Source organism: Mercenaria mercenaria, chromosome 18 (assembly GCF_021730395.1).
Source record: "Mercenaria mercenaria strain notata chromosome 18, MADL_Memer_1, whole genome shotgun sequence".
Taxonomy (NCBI): domain Eukaryota; kingdom Metazoa; phylum Mollusca; class Bivalvia; order Venerida; family Veneridae; genus Mercenaria; species Mercenaria mercenaria.
In genome coordinates, this window is record NC_069378.1 from 19,174,130 (window position 1) to 19,199,088 (window position 24,959).

Here is a 24,959-nt window from a genome sequence, read left to right on the forward strand (position 1 = left end):
ATTGTTGACGACGACGACGGACAACGACGGACACAGGGCGATCACAAAAGCTCACCTTTGAGCACTTCGTGCTCAGGTGAGCTAAAAAGGGCCATCATTTCAACAAGAGATCACAGAGTGATCTTGGCGCCCACCAATGTGCCATTTTTGAGTGTTCCAAATTTCAAGACTTATTGACTAGCTCAAGGTCAAATTTTCATTTCTGTACACAACACTGTGCATGTGGTCCAAATTCGAAAGCTGTAGCTTGAGAAATGTGATAGTAGGTCACTAGATCAATTTCAAGGACAAAGTTCTTTGTACATAAAACTATGCATGTGCATCAAGTTTGAAGGCTGTAGTTTGAGAAATCTGAAAGTAGGTCACTAGGTCAATCTTAAGGTCAAAGTTTATTTTGGTACACAAAACTATGCAAGTGGTCCAAATTTGAAGGCTGTAGCTTGAGAAATGTGAAAGTAGGTCACTAGGTCAAAATCAAGGTCAAATTTCACTTCAGAACACAAATCTATGCATGTGGTCCAAATTTGAAGCCTGTACCTTCAAAAATGTGAAAGTAGGTCATTAGGTCAATGTCAAGGTCAAAGTTTGTTGCGGTACACAATCCTATGCATGTGGTCTAAATTTGAAGCCTGTAGCTACAGAAATGTGAAAGTAGGTCACTAGGTCAATCTTAAGGTCAAAGTTCATTTCGGTACACAAAACTATGCAAGTGGTCCAAATTTGAAGGCTGTAGCTTGAGAAATGTGAAAGTAGGTCACTAGGTCAAAATCAAGGTCAAATTTTATTTCGGAACACAGAACTATGCATGTGGTCCAAATTTGAAGCCTGTACCTTCAAAAATGTGAAAGTAGGTCACTAGGTCAATCTAAAGGTCAAAGTTTGTTTCGGTACACAAAACTATGCATGTGGTCCAAATTTGAAGGCTGTAGCTTGAGAAATGTGAAAGTAGGTCATTAGGTCAAAATCAAGGTCAAATTTCATTTCGGAACATGAAACTATGCATGTGGTCCAAATTTGAAGCCTGTACCTTCAAAAATGTGAAAGTAGGACACTAGGTCAATGTCAAGGTCAAAGTTTTTTTCAGTGCACAAAACTATGCATGTGGTCCAAATTTGAAGGCTGTAGCTACAGAAATGTGAAAGTAGGTCACTAGGTCAAAATCAAGGTCAACTCATGTCAAGGTTCATCTTGCCACTCAAAAATATACATGTGGTCCAAATTTGAATGTTGTAGTTACTGACAAGAAGATTTGACCCTAGGGGGATAATTTGAACAAACTTGGTAGAGAACCACTAGATGATGCTACATTACAAATATCAAAGCCCTAGGCTTTGTGGTTTGGACAAGAAGATTTTCAAAGTTTTTCCCTATATAAGTCTATGTAAACCATATGACCCCCAGGGTGGGGCCATATTTAACCCTAGGGGGATAATTTGAACAATCTTAGTTGAAGACCACTAGATCATGTCACATACAAAATATCAAAGCCCTAGGCCCTGTGGTTTTGGACAAGAGGTTTTTCAAAGTTTTTCCCTATACAAGTCTATATAAACCATGTGACCCCCGGGGCGGGGCCATATTTGACCCCAGGGAAATAATTTGAATCATCTTGGTAGAGGACCACTAGATGATGCTTCATACCAAATATCAAAGCCCTAGGCTCTGTGGTTTTGGACAAGAAGATTTTCAAAGTTTTTCCCTATATAAATCTATGTAAATTATAGAAATAAACAAAGGGCCATAACTCACTCATAAATTGTTGAACCAGTCTGATTTTCAGGGGGACACAACTAGGGTACCAATACATCATTCTGACAAAGTTTGGTCAAAATCCCCCAAGTAGTTTCTGAGAAGATGCGATAACGAGAAATTGTTAACGGACGGACGGACGGAATGACGGACGGACGGACCACGGACGCAGAGTGATTTGAATAGCCCACCATCTGATGATGGTGGGCTAACAAAATGCAAATAGAGTTAGCCTGCTTGCTCATCCAATGATGACGAACAAGTGTACAAAGTTTCAAAGCTAGGCTTTTCCATTGGGAAGAGGCCTTGAACTTTTAAAGTGGGAAATTCATACACAATAATTGCTTAGTTTTGGAAAAGAGCATTTAATTAAAACTGACACTTTTTTCCTTCTGCAAAAGATGTCTGTAACTGAAGCAGAAAGGTGTTTTACTAATCCTAAATGAGTCCACCTCTTCCTTACTTTTGAAATATAACTGCCAAATTATTTATTTTTTTTATTTATGGAAATTTCTCTGCCACAATTGGGAAAAAATAATCTTGTTTTCAACTGGGAAGTGACTAAATATCAGCCTCTATTATATAGGAAGAAAAGCCCTGAAAGCCATAGCTAATACAGTTTTTATGAAACATGGACCTAAACAAGGAATCTTTACCAACAGCAAGGCCAACGATACCTCATAGCGTCTTTTATAATGTCGTATGAGCTAAGAAGGCTTCAAATTCAAGTGCCGTTGTGTAGGATTAAGAAAACAGTTCTCACCATCCATAGTTTCCTAGTGTACAAATGTCTGAACAGCATAGACTGGAAGTAAACTGGAAACAGCAATGGTGGTCCCACTGAAAAATGATCATATGCAATACTGTAAAATCATTTAATTTTGTGGGCCAGAAATTTCGTGGTTTTTCATGGTCAAAACAGCTATTTTGTGGGAATACAAATCCACTGATTTCAACTTCTAAACATAAAATGATATATTTACTTGTTCATTGGATTAAATTTTGTCCCCTACCGTTGGCCTTGACCTTTAACCAACAAGCATAGATCATGTGTTGACACATTGTCTCATCATGGGGAACGTTTGTGTGTAGCACTAAGATAATCCATCAATGCACATACCAAGTTTTATTAACTTAGCTAGAATACTTTTTGAGTAATTGCAGGATCCAGGTTTGCAGACAGACGGATGGACGGACAGAGGGCATTCCTATAGTCCCCTCCAGTGTTCCAAATGTAAGGGACTAAAAATGAATAATTTCTAGACAGCCAGCATCTATGTAAACCTGAAATAAATATGTCTGTGTGTATAAATACTATCATGTAAAAGGTTAAAAATAGTACACACACTATGCAGATTTTTTACCATGGGCTGTTACTACATGACACTAAACTGTGAAAGCAGCTCTACATACATGATATTAAATACATTTGATGAGGATTTTTAAAGTAAACATCTAATAATAAAACATTTTAGTGAAAGATGCACCTGGAATATCCCTATATGTATTGTTCAGATGGTCAGATAAAATCAGAATCAATAAATACAGTGGACATGTCTGAACAGAATAAAATGAAAAGGGCAAAGGCTGAAAAAATTACAAGTAACTGTTGTTGTTTTTATTGGTTGGGCTTAACATTACCTATGAGGTTTGATGACTGAAGGCCAGTGTTCTTGTATAATCACCCCTTGGATATGGTGCCTGCTTTTTAATTTTGTCTTTTGGCAGTTCCTGTGATACGCAGGCTCCATAACCTCATGCAGATCCCCTTTCTAAATTCCAGTTTGTTTAGTTCTGCCCATTGTTTTCTCGTTTAGGGCAAACCCATTATTTTAACTGGGGACCATACGCCGCTTTTCATGGAATTACACGCTTGTGTATCATTGAAGGTTCCATGTGCACCGCCGCATGAACACATCTCAGATGATCTGCGATGTCGCTAAATTGTTTTTTGTACTTATAGCATGTGTAAATGTTGAGTTCTGCTCAACCCGGGCTAGAGGGCGTGGACAGTAGCATCCATTTCCACTACCGTCCATGAACAGGCTCAATCAAACCGAGCCTGCAACATTTTCGTTCTTGTCGTGTTGAGCGACCTGTGGAGTTTCCACTTTTTCTATTTTATTATCACAGCAGCGTTGTTTTTGCCGTGTGGCGGCCGTAAAAAGTCTCCCCGTACATTCAATCAGGGCTGTTATATTTCGATCTTCTCAGATCGTTCAGCACGACTTTTATGTTGTGTTATTGGTACTGTTTAGTTTCTCAGCTTGAACATTTCGGCCTGGGTGGTTCCAATATTCCCGCTTTCATAGCTTTGAGTATTGTATAATCACCCCTTGGATATGGTGCCTGCTTTTTAATTTTGTCTTTTGGCAGTTCCTGTGATATGCAGGCTCCATAACCTCAGATCCCCTTTCTAAATTCCAGTTTGTTTAGTTCTGCCCATTGTTTTCTCGTTTAGGGCAAACCCATTATTTTAACTGGGGACCATACGCCCCTTTTCATGGAATTACACGCTTGTGTATCATTGAAGGTTCCATGTGCACCGCCGTATGAACACATCTGCGGATGTCGCTAAATTGTTTTTTGTACTTGTAGCATGTGTAAATGTTGAGTTCTGCTCAACCCAGGGCTAGAGGGCATTGACGGTAGCATGCATTTCTACTACCGTCCATGAACAGGCTCAATCAAACCGAGCCTGCAACATTTTCGTTTTTGTCGTGTTGAGCGACCTATGGAGTTTCCACTTTTTTTAGTTCATTGATAGGAAACCATTTTCATTCTGGAGACCACTGTGACCTTGAAATTCCACCAACTGACTCCAAAACAATAGGCATCATCTACTTACTACAGGTAATCACCTTGTGAAGTATAACAGACTAGGCCAAACCGATAAGATCACTTTGACGTTCAACTTACTGACCCAGAAAGACAAAGGGGTCATTTACTTACCACAGGCAATCAGCCTAAGAAGTCTGACCTTTGTGAAACTGCACTTTCTAGTTATTGGTCAGAAACAGAATGGTCTACCAACCAACCAATGGCCAGAACAGCCAGCTAGCTAACCAACAATGAGCAAAACAGTTTCCCATTTTCTTGGAAGGGGGGCATAAAAACTGTACAATGGTGAAAATACTCACATGCAAAGAAGTACCTATGTTGCCAATTGAAAGGCATACTTTTCTTTCTGGATTTTGCAACCTGTAAATAAGACATATCAGTATACTTAAGCATGACAAAATCATAGCAAAAAAGGTACATGTCCTTCTTCTGGCAGATGAAACTGTTATAGTCTACTTGGACTCCCAGTCTTAAATCTCAAAGTTTTCTATTTATGATACAGATCTGAAGTTTAATCAATCAAATAGCTAATAAAAGTAAGCAATTCTCTTATTTGTATTATCCTCTTTAAAATGATCGCATCAAAATATGAGCATCAGTTCTACATTATGGGGATATTTGCGGCTAAAGCCAGTACACATTAGTTGTAAAAGTTGTTTCCCCATCAAGATAGCCATGATGGCAGTGAGGTGCTCTTTTTTAACCTTGACCTTATAACCCTGACTTAAGGGCATGACAATCTAACAACAACTAGCAGTAAAGTGCTCTATTCTGACCTTGACCTTTTAACCCTGACTTAAGGGCAATGCCATGACTAGCTAACAACAACTGGCAGTAAAGTGCTCTTTTCTGACCTTGACCTTTTAACCCTGACTTAAGGGCAATGCCATGACCAGCTAACAACAACTGGCAGTAAAGTGCTCTTTTCTGACCTTGACCTTTTAACCCTGACGTGCCAATATAACAATAATGTTCAGAGTGAAAATCATTCAGGAACAGGTATGACTGAGTAAGAGCTGTGAGACCTTGACCATGAAGATGGGATGTTAAAAGGAAAGAACACTGTCTAATCACAAGTATCAATAATACTATATTGTATACAGAAAATAACTTTTTTACCTTAAAGTGTTGCTAACTGAAAACATTATTTTAAAATTTTCCTTATGAAACTCTATACAAATCCACTGACCCCAGTGATTGCCCTAAACTTGGTTCCTCTGACCAGGTTTGAACAAACTTAATAGAGGACTACTACCTAATGCCAATGACCAAAACACTGACACTAAAGCAGCATCAAGTTTGGTCCCTTGTACCCAGCTTAAACAAAATGAAAAAGAGGACCTCTTGCAAAAGTTTCATGTAAAATATCACACCTCTAAGCCTTGTAACTTCGGGAAAAATGATTTATTAAAGTTTACAATAATGCTGTTAGTCCCATGCATAAATATGTCAATCCATTGACCCCTGAGGAAGCCCAAATTTGGTCCTAGGAACCCAAAAATTGTAAAGACCCACCATCAAATGTTTTCTGTAAAATGTCGTACCTTTTTGTATTTTTTTTATAAAACAACATGAAATTAAAAAGCAAAGAATGCTTTCCCAACATACAGGAAATGCCAATAACCAAGCCTTACCTCTACTGGCATAACATCTCCTACTACAAACAACCTGTCCATTCTCACATCTGGGTCTTTATCAATCTGCAAAAATAACATTTTTTATAAAACACATTAAGAATGTAACAACTATAGATTTATTCTCTATTGTTACACGATCAGATACATTTTAGTTAAACAAAGAAGTAAACAAAAGAGATTACATTTGCAATAAACCACAGTTCATGAGCAGACCGGTGAGAGAATATTATGATGTTAATCATGAAGTGAAACTACTGCATGACGTCCAGTTCATTATAACTCTGATAAACGTAACTTAGCATAATTTTTATCATAATACATGTATTTCAATTAACATGGAAGAATGAAAATAAACATGGCTTTCTTCTGATTTAACATTTGATTTACCATGGTTCATCATTAAGATGCTTGGATATTTCAGCACTTGGGGCCAAATGCCCGTGGTTAAATTCCTGCACATCTGAATTCTGAAACTGTGGCAAATCAGACAATACACCATGCTAAGGTACTGCTTATTTCACAAATTAATAATATCTTTCATTTATTTATGATCCATTTTTCTTCGGGGTTTTTTTTACAAGAGAAGAATTACAGAAAAAAAACAAGATAAAAACCAGCAAACAAATATCTAGAATTTGTTATCAATTTACATCTGAACTGATTAATTCACAAGACTGGCAATTAGGTATAAAATCACAAAGTTGGCAAGTACTTACTACATTTATCATGAGGTGGGTGATTAAAACATTGTGAGATTGGTAATTAGTCAATATATACATGTATTTTACTTTGGATCAAGTTAGTATTAAACTGTTAAATTTCGGTTGACTTCTAACTACACTGGACACTGATCATTACATATTCATACAACTTTGGGCTAAGCATTACAGTGGCAGTCAGTCACTGAATTTTCCAGGTGATAATACTCAATATATTTCATTCAACAAAATTCATGTAATTTTGCACTGTCTTAACAAACTTGTATTTAGTATAACAGAATGCTGATAATTTCTTGTCACATTAGTTTATTTGTATGTTGAGTTTTTGTCACAATGACACAGTTCAGGTTATAAGGTGATTTTACAAACTTTAATGGTAAAGAACCCTGGTTGCCCCTCCAGGTATTATTTTAGGCACTGGGTGCACTTTGTTCAAACCCCAGACCTTCCTTACGCCAACTGAATGTCTTCCTCACAAAACTAGCCACACACTGCTTGAACCCACAAAGGATTGGGGCAAGTGGTCTTCATACAGGTGATCTCTCCCGATTTCAGCGGTGGACTACCGATTTTCAATGGTAACTCCTGCGCTACAAATTTTGGTTAATAATCTACCGATCTTTCAAATAGATCGCCGACAATTTTTTTTAATTTGTTAAAACAGCTGATTTTTTCACGGTAAACAAAAAATGGGACTGGTTTGCGAAGTTTGAGTTATGCGTATGATTTACTGTGATAAAGCCAGTGAAGCAGACAAGTAGAGACTGGTTATATGACATCGATTAACATTTGTCTAACTTGACTTTACGGAATGTAAACCAGTCACGTTTACCTTGACCTGGGACTGTGTACACAAAAACACATGTCAATTATGACTTTATCAAGCTGTTAATTGGGCAGAAGGATTAAAACACATCAAAGCACAGTCTAAGGCCAGAAATCAGGAGGTGTGAAAAGATGACTTTCCAATTAGTGTCAATTAGCGAGTTTAGAGGGTGCTGGAGGTATGTTGTTTTTCAATTTTTATTTACGTTTTTCAGAGCAATTAACATGATTAATGAATTATTATACCTTCACTCTGATCATAGCTGACATAATTTTATTTATCTAAACATTTTATTAAAAGGTTTTGCAAATTTGGTAATGTAACAGTGCTGTCTATCTACAAGCCTGTACAAAGTGCTAATTACACACATTTCTTAATTTGAGGTATTTTCCACAAATATTCTGCAAATAAGTATTTTGTCTTTTTTATTTTTTACAGTATTAAGTCTGGCCAACAAACTTTTGTTTTGGGTGCCATGTTCAAGCAGACCAGCTGATGGATGAGTATCTGACTACCAGCTGAGTGCAGACTCGGAGCTGCCATTTATCAGTGAAGACACGAGTCTTGACAGTTTCTGGTTGAAGATGGAAAGAGGTTTGGACAGCTCAGTGAAGTAGCTCTGACTGTCCTTTTTCTGCCCCACAGCAATGCTGATCTCGAGAGGTGTTTTAGTATGGTTAGAAAAATTCAAACAGATCACAGAGACAATTTGGCAAACAGAACTTTGAATTCATTGTTAAGGTGTAAGTTCAATGAGGACAGTGAATTTTTAGGTTTAGTGTGAGCAAAAAACTTCTCAGATCTTCAAAAGAGGCCTGTAGTCTGTACAAACAAAAATGTATTCATTGATTAATAATAATAAAAAAAAATTATTTGTGTCACAAATTATCTTGTTGTATTTACGGTAAACCAGGTAAATACGGCAAGAAAAAAATCTCCCACTTTTGATACCCAATCTACCACTTTTTGGAAACAAATCTACCACTTTTGCAGTTCAGAGTGATCACATGTATGGGTCTTGGTCACAGAAGCTTCTCTCTTGTTGCGTTTCAAATCTGTAATCAATTACCTGACAATTATGTAGCACATTACAAAGTTGGTAATTACTTACTATATTTGGTTTAGCATGATGCTGGTAATGCATATGGTTCCACCAATGGGCTGAAGCACCCTGTAAAATGGTGAACAAACTTTTAGTACATGCTGCACATGTGTCCCTATACAGCTTAATCTAACTGGAACCATGAACTGATATACAATATCAAGTCACAGCAAGGAGGCTGTGTTTGAAGACAGAAAAATGAAAATTTAAACCACACCATGTTTATGATACAAGCTTTTTGCATTTTTTTAACAGAAAGGTAAATGATCAAAAGTATAGAAGAAATTGTATGCAACCATAACTAACCAACAAAAGTAAACAAGATCTGTTTGTAAAACACATAATCCCTACATGATGACCTGTCAGAGGTAACAGTGCTTTTTCCATGCTTTGGAAATTGGGGTGGCCTATAAAACTAGGAAAAATGCCTCGTAAAACATTCATATAAGAATTTTTTTAAAAGTGAAACTTTCATAAATATGTTACATTTAAGAAAAACAATGGTAAAGTAATACATATGTTAAGTTAGAACATTGCCTTTTGTTTCAAATGTTTAAGGTTTCTACTGGCTAGGAACCAGTTTCCAGACAGGAATAGTTTTTGGGCAAGTTAATTAACGGCTTTATTCTAGCGTTATTCGAGCTGTAGTTTCATTCATATCATCCCGGCGCTTGTGTTTACTTAGTTGGAAAACACAATTGCCCACAGGTTACGAAAAGCATAACATGTCATAAAGATACCTTACCTGTGTTGACAAAACAATCTTACGTCACATCGGGGCATGAAAATTGCACTGCGCATGCGCAATATTTTGTTTACATTTGTGGTATCAAGTGGGGTAAAAACCATAACGCTTCAAATCCCAGCGAATGCAGACAACATGAATTAATATATGCAGTTCAAGAAAATCTATTATTTGCTAGAAACACACCAACTTTATGTTAACAAGAGGTTCATGATGACCCTATATCGCTCACCTGTTAAACTTGGCCTTGGAATCATCAAGATAAACATTCTGACCAAGTTTCATGAAGATAGGGTCATAAATGTGGCCTCTACAGTGTTAACAAGCTTTTCCTTTGATTTGAGTGGTGACCTAGTTTTTGAACCCACATGACCCAGTTTCGAACTTGGCCTAGGAATCATCAAGATAAACATTCTGACCAAGTTTCATGAAGATAGGGTCATAAATATGGCCTCTAGAGTGTTAACAAGCTTTTCCTTTGATTTGAGCGGGTGACCTAGTTTTTGACCCCACATGACCCAGTTTCGAACTTGGCCTAGGAATCATCAAGATAAACATTCTGACAAAGTTTCATGAAGATAGGCTCATAAATGTGGCCTCAAGAGTGTTAACAAGCTTTTCCTTTGATTTGACTGGGTGACCTAGTTTTTGACCCCATATGACCCAGTTTCGAACTTGGCATAGGAATAATCAAGATGAACATTCTGACCAAGTTTCATGAAGATAGGGTCATAAATGTGGCCTCTACGATGTTAACAAGCTTTTCCTTTGATTTGACCTGGTAACCTAGTTTTTGACCTTGCATGACCCAGTTTCGAACTCGGCCTAGAGATCATCAAGATAAATATTCTGTGCAAGTTTGTATCAAATCAAAGCATAAATGAAACCTCTATATGGCTGAAAGGGCCAAAATAGAAAATTTTGCCCCTTTCAGGAGCAGTAACTCTAGAACCCATGATGGAATCTAGCTGGTTTTCGAAAGGAACCAAGATCTTATTGTGACTTAAGTTGTGTGTAAGTGTGGTTAAAATCGAATGTAAAATGTCACTTCTATCGTGTTCACAAGGTAAAAATTAACAAATTTTGGCTCTTTCAGGGGTCAATCAGGGGCTGTAACTCTGGAACCTATGATTGGATCTGACGGATTCATCATGGAATCCAAGATCTATTGTTGTTAAAGATATTTTGCAAGTTTGTATCAAATCAAACCATAAATGAAGTCTCTATATGGCTGCAAAAGCCAAAATAGCAAAGGGGTGGGGGTCCCAGTTAGGTGTCTGCACAAAATGTTTTTTGGTTTTCTTTATATTTTATGACAATATACCTACATGTATTAAGTTTCATTAACAAGTGTTACTGTTACCAGTTTTGACTTACTTTTATAGATATTCACATTTAAAGTGGGTGGGGTAATTTGACATGTAACCAGCCAGGAACACAATTTTCGTTGTTTTTTTTTAAAAATGGTTCAAACTTTTTACCTTGAACTTTCATGATAAAATAACTATGCAATGGACATTCACACAACATGTTGCATTTTAAATTGTCTTGAATACTTTTTTCATCATAGAGCCACAAAGTGGCCTAATCAAATTTAATGATTTTCAATGGACGAACTTCACCAAAAATGTAAAACATTTTTTATTAGTTGAGATATTCAGGTGTTATTTTCAGCAGATATTGTAAACTAAATAAACATTACAAGAGATCACAGAGTGATCTTGGCGCCCACCAATGTGCCATTTTGGAGTGTTCCAAATTTCAAGACTTACTGACTAGCTCAAGGTCAAATTTCATTTCTGTACACAACACTGTGCATGTGGTCCAAATTTGAAAGCTGTAGCTTGAGAAATGTGAAAGTAGGTCACTAGATCAATCTTAAGGTCAAAGTTTAATTCGGTACACAAAACTATGCAAGTGGTCCAAATTTGAAGGCTTAGCTTGAGAAATGTGTAAGTAGGTCACTAGGTCAAAATCAAGGGTCAAATTTCACTTCAGAACACAAATCTATGCATGTGGTCCAAATCTGAAGCCTGTACCTTCAAAAATGTGAAAGTAGGTCACTAGGTCAATGTCAAGGTCAAAGTTTGTTTCGGTACACAATCCTATGCATGTGGTCTAAATTTGAAGCCTGTAGCTACAGAAATGTGAAAGTAGGTCACTAGGTCAATCTTAAGGTCAAAGTTCATTTCTGTACACAAAACTATGCATGTGGTCCGAATTTGAAGGCTGTAGCTTGAGAAATGTGAAAGTAGGTCACTAGGTCAAAATCAAGGTCAAATTTTATTTCAGAATACAGAACTATGCATGTGGTCCAAATTTGAAGCTTGTACCTTCAAAAATGTGAAAGTAGGTCACTAGGTCAATGTAAAGGTCAAAGTTTGTTTCGGTACATAAAACCATGTATGTGGTCCAAATTTGAAGGCTGTAGCTTGAGAAATGAGAAAGTAGGTCACTGGGTCAAAATCAAGGTCAAATTTCATTTCGGAACACAAAACTATGCATGTGGTCCAAATTTGAAGACTGCACCTTCAAAAATGTGAAAGTAGGTCACTAGGTCAAAATCAATGTCAAATTTCATTTTGAAACATGGAACTATGCATATGGTCCAAATTTGATACCTGTACCTTCAAAAATGTGAAAGTAGGTCACTAGGTCAAAATCAAGGTCAAAGTTTTTTCAAGTGCACAAAACTATGCATGTGGTCCAAATTTGAAGGCTGTAGCTATAGAAATGTGAAAGTAGGTCACTAGGTCAAAATCAAGGTCAACTCATGTCAAGGTTCGTCTTGCCACTCAAAAATATACATGTCCAAATTTGAATGTTGTAGTTATTGACAAGAAGATTTTAAAAGCTTTTCCCTATATAAGTCTATATGAACCATGTGACCCCCGGGGCGGGGCCATATTTGACCCTAGGGGGATAATTCGAACAAACTTGGTAGAGAACCACTAGATGATGCTACATTACAAGTATCAAAGCCCTAGGCTTTGTGGTTTGGACAAGAAGATTTTCAAAGTTTTTCCCTATATAAGTCTATGTAAACCATATGACCCCCAGGGTGGGGCCATATTGTCCCTAGGGGTATAATTTGAATAATCTTAGTTGAAGACCACTAGATGATGTCACATACAAAATATCAAAGCCCTAGGCCCTGTAGTTTTGGACAAGAGGTTTTTCAAAGTTTTTCCCTATACAAGTCTAAATAAACCATGTGACCCCCAGGGGGGGCCATATTTGACCCCAGAGAAATAATTTGAATCATCTTGGTAGAGGACCACTAGATAATGCTTCATACCAAATATCAAAGCCCTAGGCTCTGTGGTTTTGGACAAGAAGGTTTTCAAAGTTTTTCCCTATATAAATCTATGTAAATTATAGAAATAAACAAAGGGCCATAACTCACTCATAAATTGTTGAACCAGTCTGATTTTCAGGGGGACACAACTAGGGTACCAATACATCATTCTGACAAAGTTTGGTCAAAATCCCCCTAGTAGTTTCTGAGGAGATGCGATAACGAGAAATTGTTAACGGACGGACGGACGGAATGACGGACGGACGGACCACGGACGCAGAGTGATTTTAATAGCCCACCATCTGATGATGGTGGGCTAAAAATGACAGTATATCAGTACACTCTGATTAATATTGGAAGAGTGGTACACACTCAAACTTGGAAAAAGTGGGTGGGGTAATTAAACATACGAAGCAACACTATTGCAGGAATAATCAAAGCCTTGAGATGTCTGGTGGTTGCGGGTTTTGCTAGGGTTATTTTCATTTTAAATGCCAATGTATAACTATACATATATAAGAAACAAATACTAATGTGCCTCATATCAAAGATAAACTCTGCTTGACCTTACATGAACAGCAGGAAGTCAGTGATGTAACCATGAGCTGGAATACCTAATCATTGACAGATCTTATATAATCTAAATGGCCAGTGTGAATGGATAGAGGATAAATAAGAATTGCTTGATCATTGATAATTCATCCGCATTGTTCATGAATGGGACTACTTTGTGTAGCACATGAACAAATTCCTTTGGATGTGATTTGGAATCAAATAAAGATGCTACATGATTGTCAGAAATACACTTAACTTTGGTAGCGGGATAAACCCGCAACCAAAAATTGTGCAGTTGTTAAGAAATGGCCTCAGATTGTCTACTACTATCTTAATTTTATTAAATACAGCCTTGGGTGATAAACTTTAACAAAAATTTGTCCACTATATACATGTGCGCCATACAAAAAAGCATAGACCTTGAACATGACATGTAGACAAACAAAATTAACCCTGAAAGATCAAAGTTTTTAACAAAAGGTTTTACCTGCGGCAGTATATTTTGAGGAAAGGTATTGTTAAAATTGAAATTAAATTTTCTGCATTTGCAATTTCAATGTAGTTTAGAATATACATGAATATAGGTCTTTGACAGTCTCTTTCAGGTAGCCTTAGTGCAGGTAGTTTTAATATTCTATCTGCTTTGTCAGTAGCTGCATAAAATATACAGTACAGGCACTGCTGTCAATGGTCATTTACCTGCATGTACATAACACATTGGTCATTAATTTCTAGGCAGAAACATAAATCTGCACCAAGCTTCAAGTACTTTTGTTCTGCGAAAGAACAAATACTTATACATTTGCATTAAATTTTGTACTTTGACACTGTTAGTTCCAAGAAGGAACCCATCAAGTAAGTTCAAGGAAGGAACAAACATTATCTACACTTTTTCCAAAGCAGGAACATACAGCAATCTAGGTATTGTTAGTTCCAGGTAGGAACATATACCAGTTGCACTCAATAAGCAACTTTAAGTTCCAGAAAGTTTATCAACCAAGGCTGTATTTAACTCTTACCCTGCTAAATTTCTATAATGAACTTGTCCATCTTTCAATCTGGACAGTACCTTTAACTGTTACAAGGGGTGCTTACCAAAAAGATACTGACTGAATGGCGAACAGTGCAGACCATGGTCAGCCTGCACGGATGTGCAGGCTGATCTTGGTCTGCACTGGTCGCAAAGGCAGAATCACTTGCAGACAGCAGGCTAAGGGTTAATAAAACTAGAATGTGTCTGTAGGACACAGGGTGTGCCCCCACTGGTACATTTGTCATAAATAAGGGGAAATAATTCAATAATTCATGTTTGCAGTTTTAAGGAGATATAGCCTCAACAAACATTTTATATAAAGGATTCATTATTCTAGGCCATATACATTTTGACCTATGAGCATCACAAACAAAACATCCACTATTTTGGCTATTTTAAGGGCCATAACTCTGTAATAAGCAATAAGATTCTCAAGAAGAATGCCAAGTGTGCAAGGTCACATCATAATCAAGACTCATGCAGGGTTTTAGGAATTTACATCAAATACTTTTTGAGCTAGGCACGTCATTAGGTGAAAATGTGCTTTTTTGACTATTTCAGGGGTCATAACTTCAAAAAAAAGGGGCGGAGCCAGACGAAAAAAAGAGATGCCCAAGTTTATATCATGACAAAGACTCATGGAAGTTTTCATCAATTTATGTCAAATACTTTTTGAGCTAGGTGCGTCACAAGGTGAAAATGTGCATTTTGACCTATTTCAGGGGCCATAACTCTGGAAATAGGGGGCAGAGCCAGATGAACAAGAGCTGTCCGTAAGACAGCCAAGCTCGACTATTCGAAATATTGTCCCAGAAGCAGGAAAATATTACCCAAAATGTTAAATATCAAGAGAGTTTTATGTTCAAAAGGGGACATAATTTGACCAAAATGCATATCAGAGTTATGGGATTTGATGCTATCAACTAGTTTTATAACCTCGAAGGCACATGTGAAGTTTCAATTCAATATCTGCATTAGTTTTGGAGATAGTAACTTGCATGTAAAACTTTAACCAGAATTTTGTAAGTCCAAAGGGGGCATAATTTGGCTAAAATGAAGGTCAGAGTTATGGGACTTGATGCTATCAACTAGTTTTATAACCCCAAAGACACATGGGAAGTTTCAATTCAATATCTGCATTAGCTTTGGAGATAGTAACTTGCATGTAAAACTTTAACCAGGATTTTCTAAGTCCAAAAGGGGGCATAATATGCCCAAAATACATGTCAGAGTAAAAGAAAAATTAAGTTTCAAATCTATATGCCTTTTAGTAATAGCTGTATGTACTTGCACGCAAAACTTTAACCAGAATTTTCTAAGTCCAAAGGGGGCATAATTTGGCTAAAATGAAGGTCGGGGTTATGGGACTTGATGCTATCAACTAGTTTTATAACCCCAAAGACACATGTGAAGTTTCAATTCAATATCTGCATTAGTTTTGGAGATAGTAACTTGCATGTAAAACTTTAACCAGAATTTTCTAAGTCCAAAAGGGGGCATAATTTGCTCAAAATACATGTCAGAGTTACGGAACTTGACCCAGTGAGGTTGGTAATTGACCTAGAAAAAGAAAAAATAAGTTTCAAAGCTATATGCCTTTAAATGATAGCTGTATGTACTTGCATGTAAAAACTTAACCAAGGTGTGACGCCGACGGCGACGGCGACACCCACGCCCACGCCAGGGTGAGTAGAATAGCTAGACTATTCTTCGAATAGTCGAGCTAACAAGAGGGCCAAGATGGCCCTAGGTCGCTCACCTGAGAAACACACCATAACACACCATAACAGTGTAAACATGTTTGACCTAATGATTTCATGGAAAAAAATATTCTGACCAATTATCATTAAAATTGGAGCAAAAAAACTTGAGTATAAATAAGTATTTCTTTGATTTGACCTAGTGACCTAGTTTTTGACCCCAGACTACCCATATTCAAACTTGACCTAGATTTCATCAAGGCAACCATTCTGACCAGATTTTATGAAATCCAGTGTAAATTGCAGTCCCTATTGCATACACAAGGTTTTTCTTTGATTTGACTTAGTGACCTAGTTTTTAAACCCAGATGACCCATATTCGAACTTGACCTAGATTTCATCAAGGCTATCATTCTGACAAAATTTCATGAAGATCAGTTGAAAAATACAGCCTCTATCGCATACACAAGGTTTCTCTTTGATTTAACCTAGTGACCTACTTTTTGACCCGAGATGACCCATTTTCGAACTTGACCTAGATTACATCAAGGCAATCATTCTGACCAAATTTCATGAAGATTAATTGAAAAATACAGCCTCTATCGCATACAGAAGGGTTTTCTTTGATTTGACCTAGTGACCTACTTTTTGAGTCAAATGACCCATAATCAAACTCAACGTAGATTTTATCAAGGCAATCATTCTGAGGAAATTTCATGAATATCAATTGAAAAATACAGCCTCTATCGCATACATAAGGTTTTTCTTTAATTTGACCTAGTGACCTAGTTTTTGACCTCAGATGACCCATATTCAAACTCTACCTAGATTTCATCAAGGCAATCATTCTGACTTAATTTCAGAAAGATCAATTGAAAAATATAGCCTCTATCGCATACACAAAGTTTTTCTTAGATTTGACCTAGTGACCTACTTTTTGACCCCAGATGACCCATATTTAAACTTGACCTATATTTCATCAATGCAATCATTCTGACCAAATGTCATGAAGATCAATTGAAAAATACAGCCTCTATCGCATACACAAGGTTTTTCTTTGATTTGACCTAGTGACCTAGTTTTTTACCCGAGATGACCCATTTTCAAACTCGGCCTAGAATTCATCAAGGTTATCAATCTGACCAATATTCATGAAGATTAATTGAAAAATACAGCCTCTATCGCATACACAATGTTTTTCTTTGATTTGACCTACTGACCTAGTTTTTGACCCGAGATGACCCATTTTCGAACTCGGCCTAGATTTCATCAAGGTTATCATTCTGACCAATATTCATGAAGATTAATTGAAAAATACAGCCTCTATCGCATACACAAGGTTTTTCTTTGATTTGACCTAGTGACCTATTTTTTGACCCGAGATGACCCATTTTCGAACTCAGCCTAGATTTCATCAAGGTTATCATTCTGACCAATATTCATGAAGATTAATTGAAAAATACAGCCTCTATCGCATACACAAGGTTTTTCTTTGATTTGACCTAGTTTTTGACCCGAGATGACCCATTTTCGAACTCGGCCTAGATTTCATCAAGGTAATCATTCTGACCAAATTTCATGAAGATCAGTTGAAAAATACAGCCTCTATCGCATACACAAGCTAAATGTTGACAGACAGACGACAGACAACAGACGACAGACGCCGGACATCGAGCGATCAGAAAAACTCACCTGAGCATTGCTCAGGTGAGCTAAAAATAGAAGGTGCGCAAGTTCATATCGTGATAAAGACTCATGCAAGGTTTTATCAATTTATATGAAATACTTTTTGTGCTAGGCACATAATAAGGTGAAAATGTGCATTTTTGACTATTTCAGGGGCCATAACTATGGAAATAGGGGGCACAGCCAGTAGAAAAATAATAGGTGCTCAAGTTCATATCATGATTAAGACGAATGCAATGTTTCATCAATCTATATCAAATACTTTTTGAGCTAGGCGCGTCACAAGGTGAAAATGTGTGTTTTTGACTGTGTCAGGGGCCATAACTCTGGAAATAAGGGGGAAGCCAGACAAAAAAATAGGAGGTACGCAAGTTCATATCATGATAAAGACTCATGCAAAGTTTCATCAATTTATATCAAATACTTTTTGAGCTAGGCGCGTCACGAACTTCGGACGGACGGACGCACAGATGCACGGACAAGACCAAATCTATATGCCCCACCCCCACCACTCATGGGGGTCACAATTAAGATAGTAGTAGACCATCTGAGGCCATTTCTTGAACTGCACAATTTTTATTCCTATAATAGTGTTGCTTCGTATGTTTAATTACCCACCCACTTTTTCCAAGTTTGAGAGTGTACCACTCGTCCAATATTAATCAGAGTGTATTGATATACTGTCATTTTAATGTTTATTTAGTTAACAATATCTGCTGAAAATAACACCTGAATATCTCAACTAATAAAAAATCTTTTAGATTTTTGGCGAATTTTTTCCATTGAAAATCAGTAAATTTGATTAGGCCACTTTGTGGCTCTGTGATGAAAAAAGTATTCAAGACAATTTAAAATGCAACATGTTGTGTGAATGTCCAGTGCATACCGTATATTCGCGGCCATAAGTCGAGTTTTCAAGGATCAAATATACAGTTTACATTCTTGGGTCGACTTATGGCTGCAATATCAAATGAAAATAATGTTTTTGTCATTTCCCAACCGAGCGCCATGTTTGTCTTGTATAAATATCGGACGCCGTATCCACCCGTTACCGGTATCGGCAAGACGGTTCGTAAAATAGTGACAATGTTTTCTTATGCAAGTTATATAAAGTATAGTGAAAAAGTTGCAATGACACTCGTTTGTAAAACAATAAATTAAATCTTTTTAATTATTTTCAAATACAGTATCGAAAAGCTTTTACCAGGCATTTGTAGAATTTTTTTTTTGCAAGTTTCGGCAAACGTAATTAAAAAAGAAGTAGGAATGACACTCATTTGTAAAACAATAAAGTCAATCTTTCGTAAAGCTTTTACCGGGTATTCGTTATTTTAATCCACGTTCGGCAAAAAGAAATTTTTTGCAAGTATCGGCAAACATTATAATTAAAAATAAAGTAGGAATGGCACTCATTTGTAAAACAATAAAGTCAATCTTTTTAATTATTAAATACAATATCCCTTTTTATCCGCGTTCGGCATGAAGAAATTTTTAGCAAGTATCGGCAAACATAATTAAAAATACTTTGTTTGTAACAGTAGAACAAAAACGAACCGAGTCACTAAATAGGTACTGTCCTCTCAAGTTAATCCGTGTGAATAACATGACAGCTAGCAGGTGCCGAATCACCTCGATATCAAAAGAATTGGCGGCTCTTTTATCTTTTGTCAAAGCGACATTCACACCGACAAACCCTGCGGTTAATGATATGCACAAAAACACTGCACCCCGTGAACCACCACCAATCAGAAATATTTACTCAGTCGTTTGGCACTCCCATAACCAATCAAAATTTATTACTCAATGTCAAGCATTTTTTTCATAGGTCGAAGGCGTGTCTTCAGTAATTATGCACATCAATTGTTGTAACAGTTTCGTAAATATGTTAGATACCTTTATGATGAATTCATTCTTGTATTGATTTCTGTTTGAGATATAAACTGTCATAAAACTGTTAAATTTCACGCACGCATCGGATTATCCGTTATTATTTTGATAGAACTGTGACAAAATGCCTAAACGGAAGCGTGTTGCATATGATAATGCATTCAAAATTCATGTAATAGAATTCGCAGAATCTTCTAACAATTGTGCCGCTGAACGCGAGTTTGGGGTCAGCGAAAAACTTGTACGAGACTGGCGTCCAAGGACAGAATTATCGAAGGTCCTAAAGGACAGAAACGTCGTGTTGTGCGTTTGAGCCCATACGAGGGGCTAGAGACAGACTTGTTAAATTGGATTTTAGAATTACGGGAAAGTGCTTTTGTTGTGACAAGAAATGTGATTAGAATTAAGGCTTTGCACTTGGCAAAGGACGCTAAGTATTCCATAGACAAAGGTGTATTTAAGGCATCGGCAGGCTGGTGTTCACGATTCATGAACAGACATGGACTAACTCTGCGCCAGAGGACGCACATCGCACAGAAATTACCCAGCGATGTTGAGAATCACGTAACATCATTTCACCAGTTTGTTATCCGTGAACGGAAAGAATTTGACTTTGAACTTCACAGATTGGAAACATGGACGAAACACCCATGTTTTTTGATCTCCCGGGGAACACAACCGTGCATCCGATAGGTGAAAAGACAGTGTCAGTGAAAACTACAGGTCATGAAAAATCACATTTCACAGTAATTTTGTCCTGCATGGCAGATGGTACTAAATTAAAGCCAGCTGTAGTGTTCAAACGGAAAACTATGCCTAAGGAGAGCATTGAACATACTTATACACCTACGAAATATCTTAAAAAATTGCCCTCGACTTATGGCCGAGTTCAGGTAAAATACGAGCTTTCTCCCACCATAATATACCCCTCGACTTATGGCCGAGGTCGACTTATGGCCGCGAATATACGGTAGTTATTTTATCATGAAAGTTCAAGGTAAAAAGTTTGAACCATTTTTAAAAAAACAACGGAAATTGTGTTCCTGGCTGGTAACATGTCAAATTACCCCACCCACTTTAAATGTGAATATCTATACAAGTAAGTCAAAACTGGTAACAGTAACACTTGTTAATGAAACTTAATACATGTAGGTATATTGTCATAAAATATAAAGAAAATCAAAAAACATTTTGCGCAGACACCTAACTGGGACCCCCCACTTTTGGCCCTTTAAGGGGCCATAACTCTGGAACCCATGATAGGATCTGACCAGTTTTCAAAAGGAACTCAGATATTATGCCAATACAAGTTGTGTGCAAGTTGATTAAAATCTATTGCAAAATGTGGTTTCTATCATGTTCACAAGCCAAAAGAGCAAATTTTGGCCCTTTAAGGGGCTATAACTCTGGAACCCATGATGGGATCTGGCCAGTTTTCAAAAGGAACCGAGATATTATGCCAATACAAGTTGTGTGCAAGTTTGATTAAAATCGATTGCAAAATGTGGTCTCTATCGTGTTCACAAGAAATTGCTAACCTAGAAATTGTAAATACCAAAGGTATATGGTATGTAGAGTCTAGCTTGAATCAACCAATACTTCCAAGCCAGCCCACAATTGTCAGAATTTAGTATTGAATTACTAAGAACATAAGAAGCTCTAGGGGATGCTTGTTATTTTCTTAAGGTTTTCGGCCACATCAACATATTTAAGGTTATAGGAGCTAAGTGGGCAATTCTGATACTAAAGAAAATTAGTACTCGTGAAAATGGACTTTTATTACATTTTAGGGAAAAAATTATCACTTATGGGAACACTAAACTTTGGTAATAATACAGTGTTTCTAAATCACATCAAAATATCTCATTTTACAGTAAGCGATTTTGTATTCTTAAGTCAATATGTTCACCCCTTAGTAAGAACATGTAGTAAAACTACTTTCTGCATACATACTTTGATAACGCCCATTGTAAGATGGTGGAAGAAATGGTCAATCTTGGAATTCTTGAAAACAGATAAATGCCCGTAGTCATGTTGTGTCCAAGCAGCTTGTGCCTGTGAAATATATATGAACTAGATACTTCATATCTATGTTTAAACATTTCTATTACAGCAAAACACGGATCGGTTGAAGTTGCAAGGGGACAACCAAAATGTTTGAATTATCTAGGCTTTCAAGGGATCCTAACATAGAAATATGAGGAAAACAGTCTGGGACTACAAGAATTTCTCAAGCGAGCCTAGGTGCTCAAGCCACCAATGCTTGAGAGAGCAACATTTCACTACATGTATTTTTAAAAATCTGCAAAGAAATTTCTCCCAGCTGTGGTTAAATATGCTTGGTAACTTCTTCCTGAAATTCTGTTCAGGGTCCAAGGTTGAAAAATCTGAGTTTGGAGACCAGTCTCAAAATGCTAACTTGTCATTGGTCAATTTCAAGATTGAGCTCAGGATCAACCAATCAGGTGATGATTTTTTAGACTGGTCTCAAAACTCATTTTTTACAACTGTAGAGAAGGAGACCTCATCAGTTTCACATGCAAGATTTGAAACCATGACCTAAGGTTAGAAGGCTAAATCTGCACTTGCATCTTCATGTCAAGTTATTCAACAGTTTACCCGGAATATTCAATTTTATTGTATTTAATTTGCCTGTCATAGTAAGTTAAATGATTTTTTTTCTCAAGTGATTTGTTTCAAGTGGTAAGCCACACTAACACAGGTCACAGGGAGACTTTTCAGCTAGATAAACACACCCTGGGCATTAATTCAGGCACCAACAGGCATCTTGGTAGAACCACCAGCCGTCTGCTTGCCAGATGGATGACTTCCTCACATGATGACCAGACAGGTAAGGGAAAGAGACCTCAACCACTTGGCCACAAAGGCCTGTTTAATCAAGTGAACATTTATCTCTGTGTAATAACTCTATGTCATTATACAATGAAAACTAATCTATATTTATGCTGCTGGCATTGAGAGATCTTGTGAAGCATGTAAGGTGGTGCTTCAGACAAATCACACTGACAGAAATTTGAAATAAGTTTATTACCTGAGCAGTAGAAAAGAGAATGAGTGAAACTGTAATGCTCCACCATGTATTGCCAAACCACTGCAACATCCAATATGCCAAAACCAAAAGTAACACAATATGTCCAAGAATTGCCGCATAAAATGTGTAACTTGGTTTATATAAGCCCTGAAAATACAAAGATAATTAAAATATAAGCTTATTTCAGGGTTGTTACCAACAAGGACAAATAATATTTCCTGACTTTTTTCTAACCAAATCAAACTACTATTAAAAGGCTCAAGACTACCGGTATTTCAGATAAAAAATTAAATAAGTGTTTCCACTTGCATTCAAATAAAGTTTTCCTCCCTTTTAAAAGTTTTAGGACATTAAAGTGAGAGGTATAATGCAAGCCAAAATGGTGATTTGAACTTTTAATAATTACAAAGTAAGTCTGATATTTTGAGCAGTGAAAAATGACAATTTAACGAACTTCAGCCAATGCACAGCTTCATGATAAACTCTTGTCTCTCTGCCTTAAGCTTCTCTTACCCTGCTAAATTTCTATAATGAACTTGTCCATCTTTCAATTTGGACAGTACCATTAACTGTTAACAGGGGTGTTTACCAAAAAGATACTGACTGAATGGCGAACAGAGCAGATCATGATCAGATTGCACGGATGTGCAGGCTGATCATGATCTACACTGGTCGCTAAGGCAGAATCAATCATGTCCAGCATGATAAGGGTTAAGCTTCTCTTGCCTGCTGTGTAAAAGTATCATTTCTCTGATATTAAACTAGTGCCTAACAGCTTAAATGGCACAAAATGTATGTTTATAATAAAATCAGTGAACAAAACTCCTGTGAAATCCTTATTTAACATTTACCCTGCTAAATTTCTAAAATGAACTGGTCTATCTTTCAATTTAGGCAGTACCATTTATTATTTGAAGGGGTATTCACTGAAAATTTACTGACTGAACAACAAACAGTGCAGACCATGATCGCAAAGGCAAAATCACTTGCCACCAGCAGGCTAAGGTTAAGACTTTATAAAGACATTGTATCATTACATGTTATTATTTAACATCCCACATTTTTTTACAAATATACTGTGAAATCATTTAATTTTGTGGGTTCAACATTTTGTGCTTTGGGCCAAAACGACTTTTTCACAGGGATATAGATTTATAGAAACTGACCTTTGAACAAATAACAAATGGAAATCTCACAGCTTCTTTGGGATTAAATTCTGCATACTGACTCAACCATGAAATCCAGGAAAACTAGAGATGCTTTTGAGAAAAGCGCATGTCTCCCACAACTGCCCCTATGAAAAATGTTAGTTTCTCTAGATGTTTTAGACGAGTCGATCCAATTAGATGGTCTGGATGAGTGGATCCAATAAGTAATTCAAGGGCCATAAATCAAAAGTGCCTAGGCGGATTTGGCTAGTTATCGAACTTGGGTAAGATCTTATGGCCAAACACATTTTGTTCACGTTTGGTGAAGATCGGATGAGAAATGTTCGACTTAGAGAGCGGACAAGAGTAAACAGACGGATTTTTTCGGTAATTCAAGGGCCGTAACTCTAAAATGCCTGGACCGATTTGGCTAGTTATCGAACTTGCCCGAGGTCTCATGGTCAAACACATTTTGTTCAAGTTTGGTGAAGATCGGATGAGAAATGTTCGACTTAGAGTGCGGACAAGCTTTGTGACAGACACACACACACACAGACACACACACACAGACTGGAGTAAATCAATATGTCTCCCACACCACTGTGTGGTGGGAGACATAATTAATCCCCAACAAAAATCAATTTACAGTGTCATTTTCTTTCTATGTACAGGATAGAGGCTTTGGAGTGAAATCCTTATCATGAAGAAACCTATACGGTGGTAGCATAACCATGTTTTACATAACTCAGGTAAATAATTAACCAAGTTTTTCAATGAGCTGACCTAGAGACCAAGTGACCCAGTTACAAATCTAACATACATTTTAAACAAACATTCTGACCAAGTCTCATGAAGACCAGGTACAACAAGTGCTCGTAGAAAACGAAATGCCCCCCTTGATGCATCCAGTAATCTGTTTTATTTTTCAAGTTATCGTCCGGAAACGGTTTAACTGTTCCGGGTCACTGTGACCTTGACCTT

General features: G+C 37.0%; 1 protein-coding gene across 2 annotated transcripts in view; it reads right to left on the reverse strand.

The window, feature by feature from the left end:
* Nucleotides 1-24,959, reverse strand: part of LOC123538004 (acyl-CoA 6-desaturase-like) — a 113,800-nt gene that overhangs the window by 26,032 nt on the left and 62,809 nt on the right. For both annotated transcript variants that reach the window (XM_053530773.1, XM_053530772.1), the window contains exons 4-9: nucleotides 22,831-22,977; nucleotides 21,732-21,833; nucleotides 8,884-8,943; nucleotides 6,225-6,290; nucleotides 4,890-4,950; nucleotides 2,513-2,589 (exon numbers count right to left, since the gene is read on the reverse strand). In XM_053530773.1, coding sequence (XP_053386748.1) covers nucleotides 2,513-2,589; nucleotides 4,890-4,950; nucleotides 6,225-6,290; nucleotides 8,884-8,943; nucleotides 21,732-21,833; nucleotides 22,831-22,977 — 513 coding nt within the window. The remainder of the gene's footprint in view (nucleotides 1-2,512; nucleotides 2,590-4,889; nucleotides 4,951-6,224; nucleotides 6,291-8,883; nucleotides 8,944-21,731; nucleotides 21,834-22,830; nucleotides 22,978-24,959) is intronic.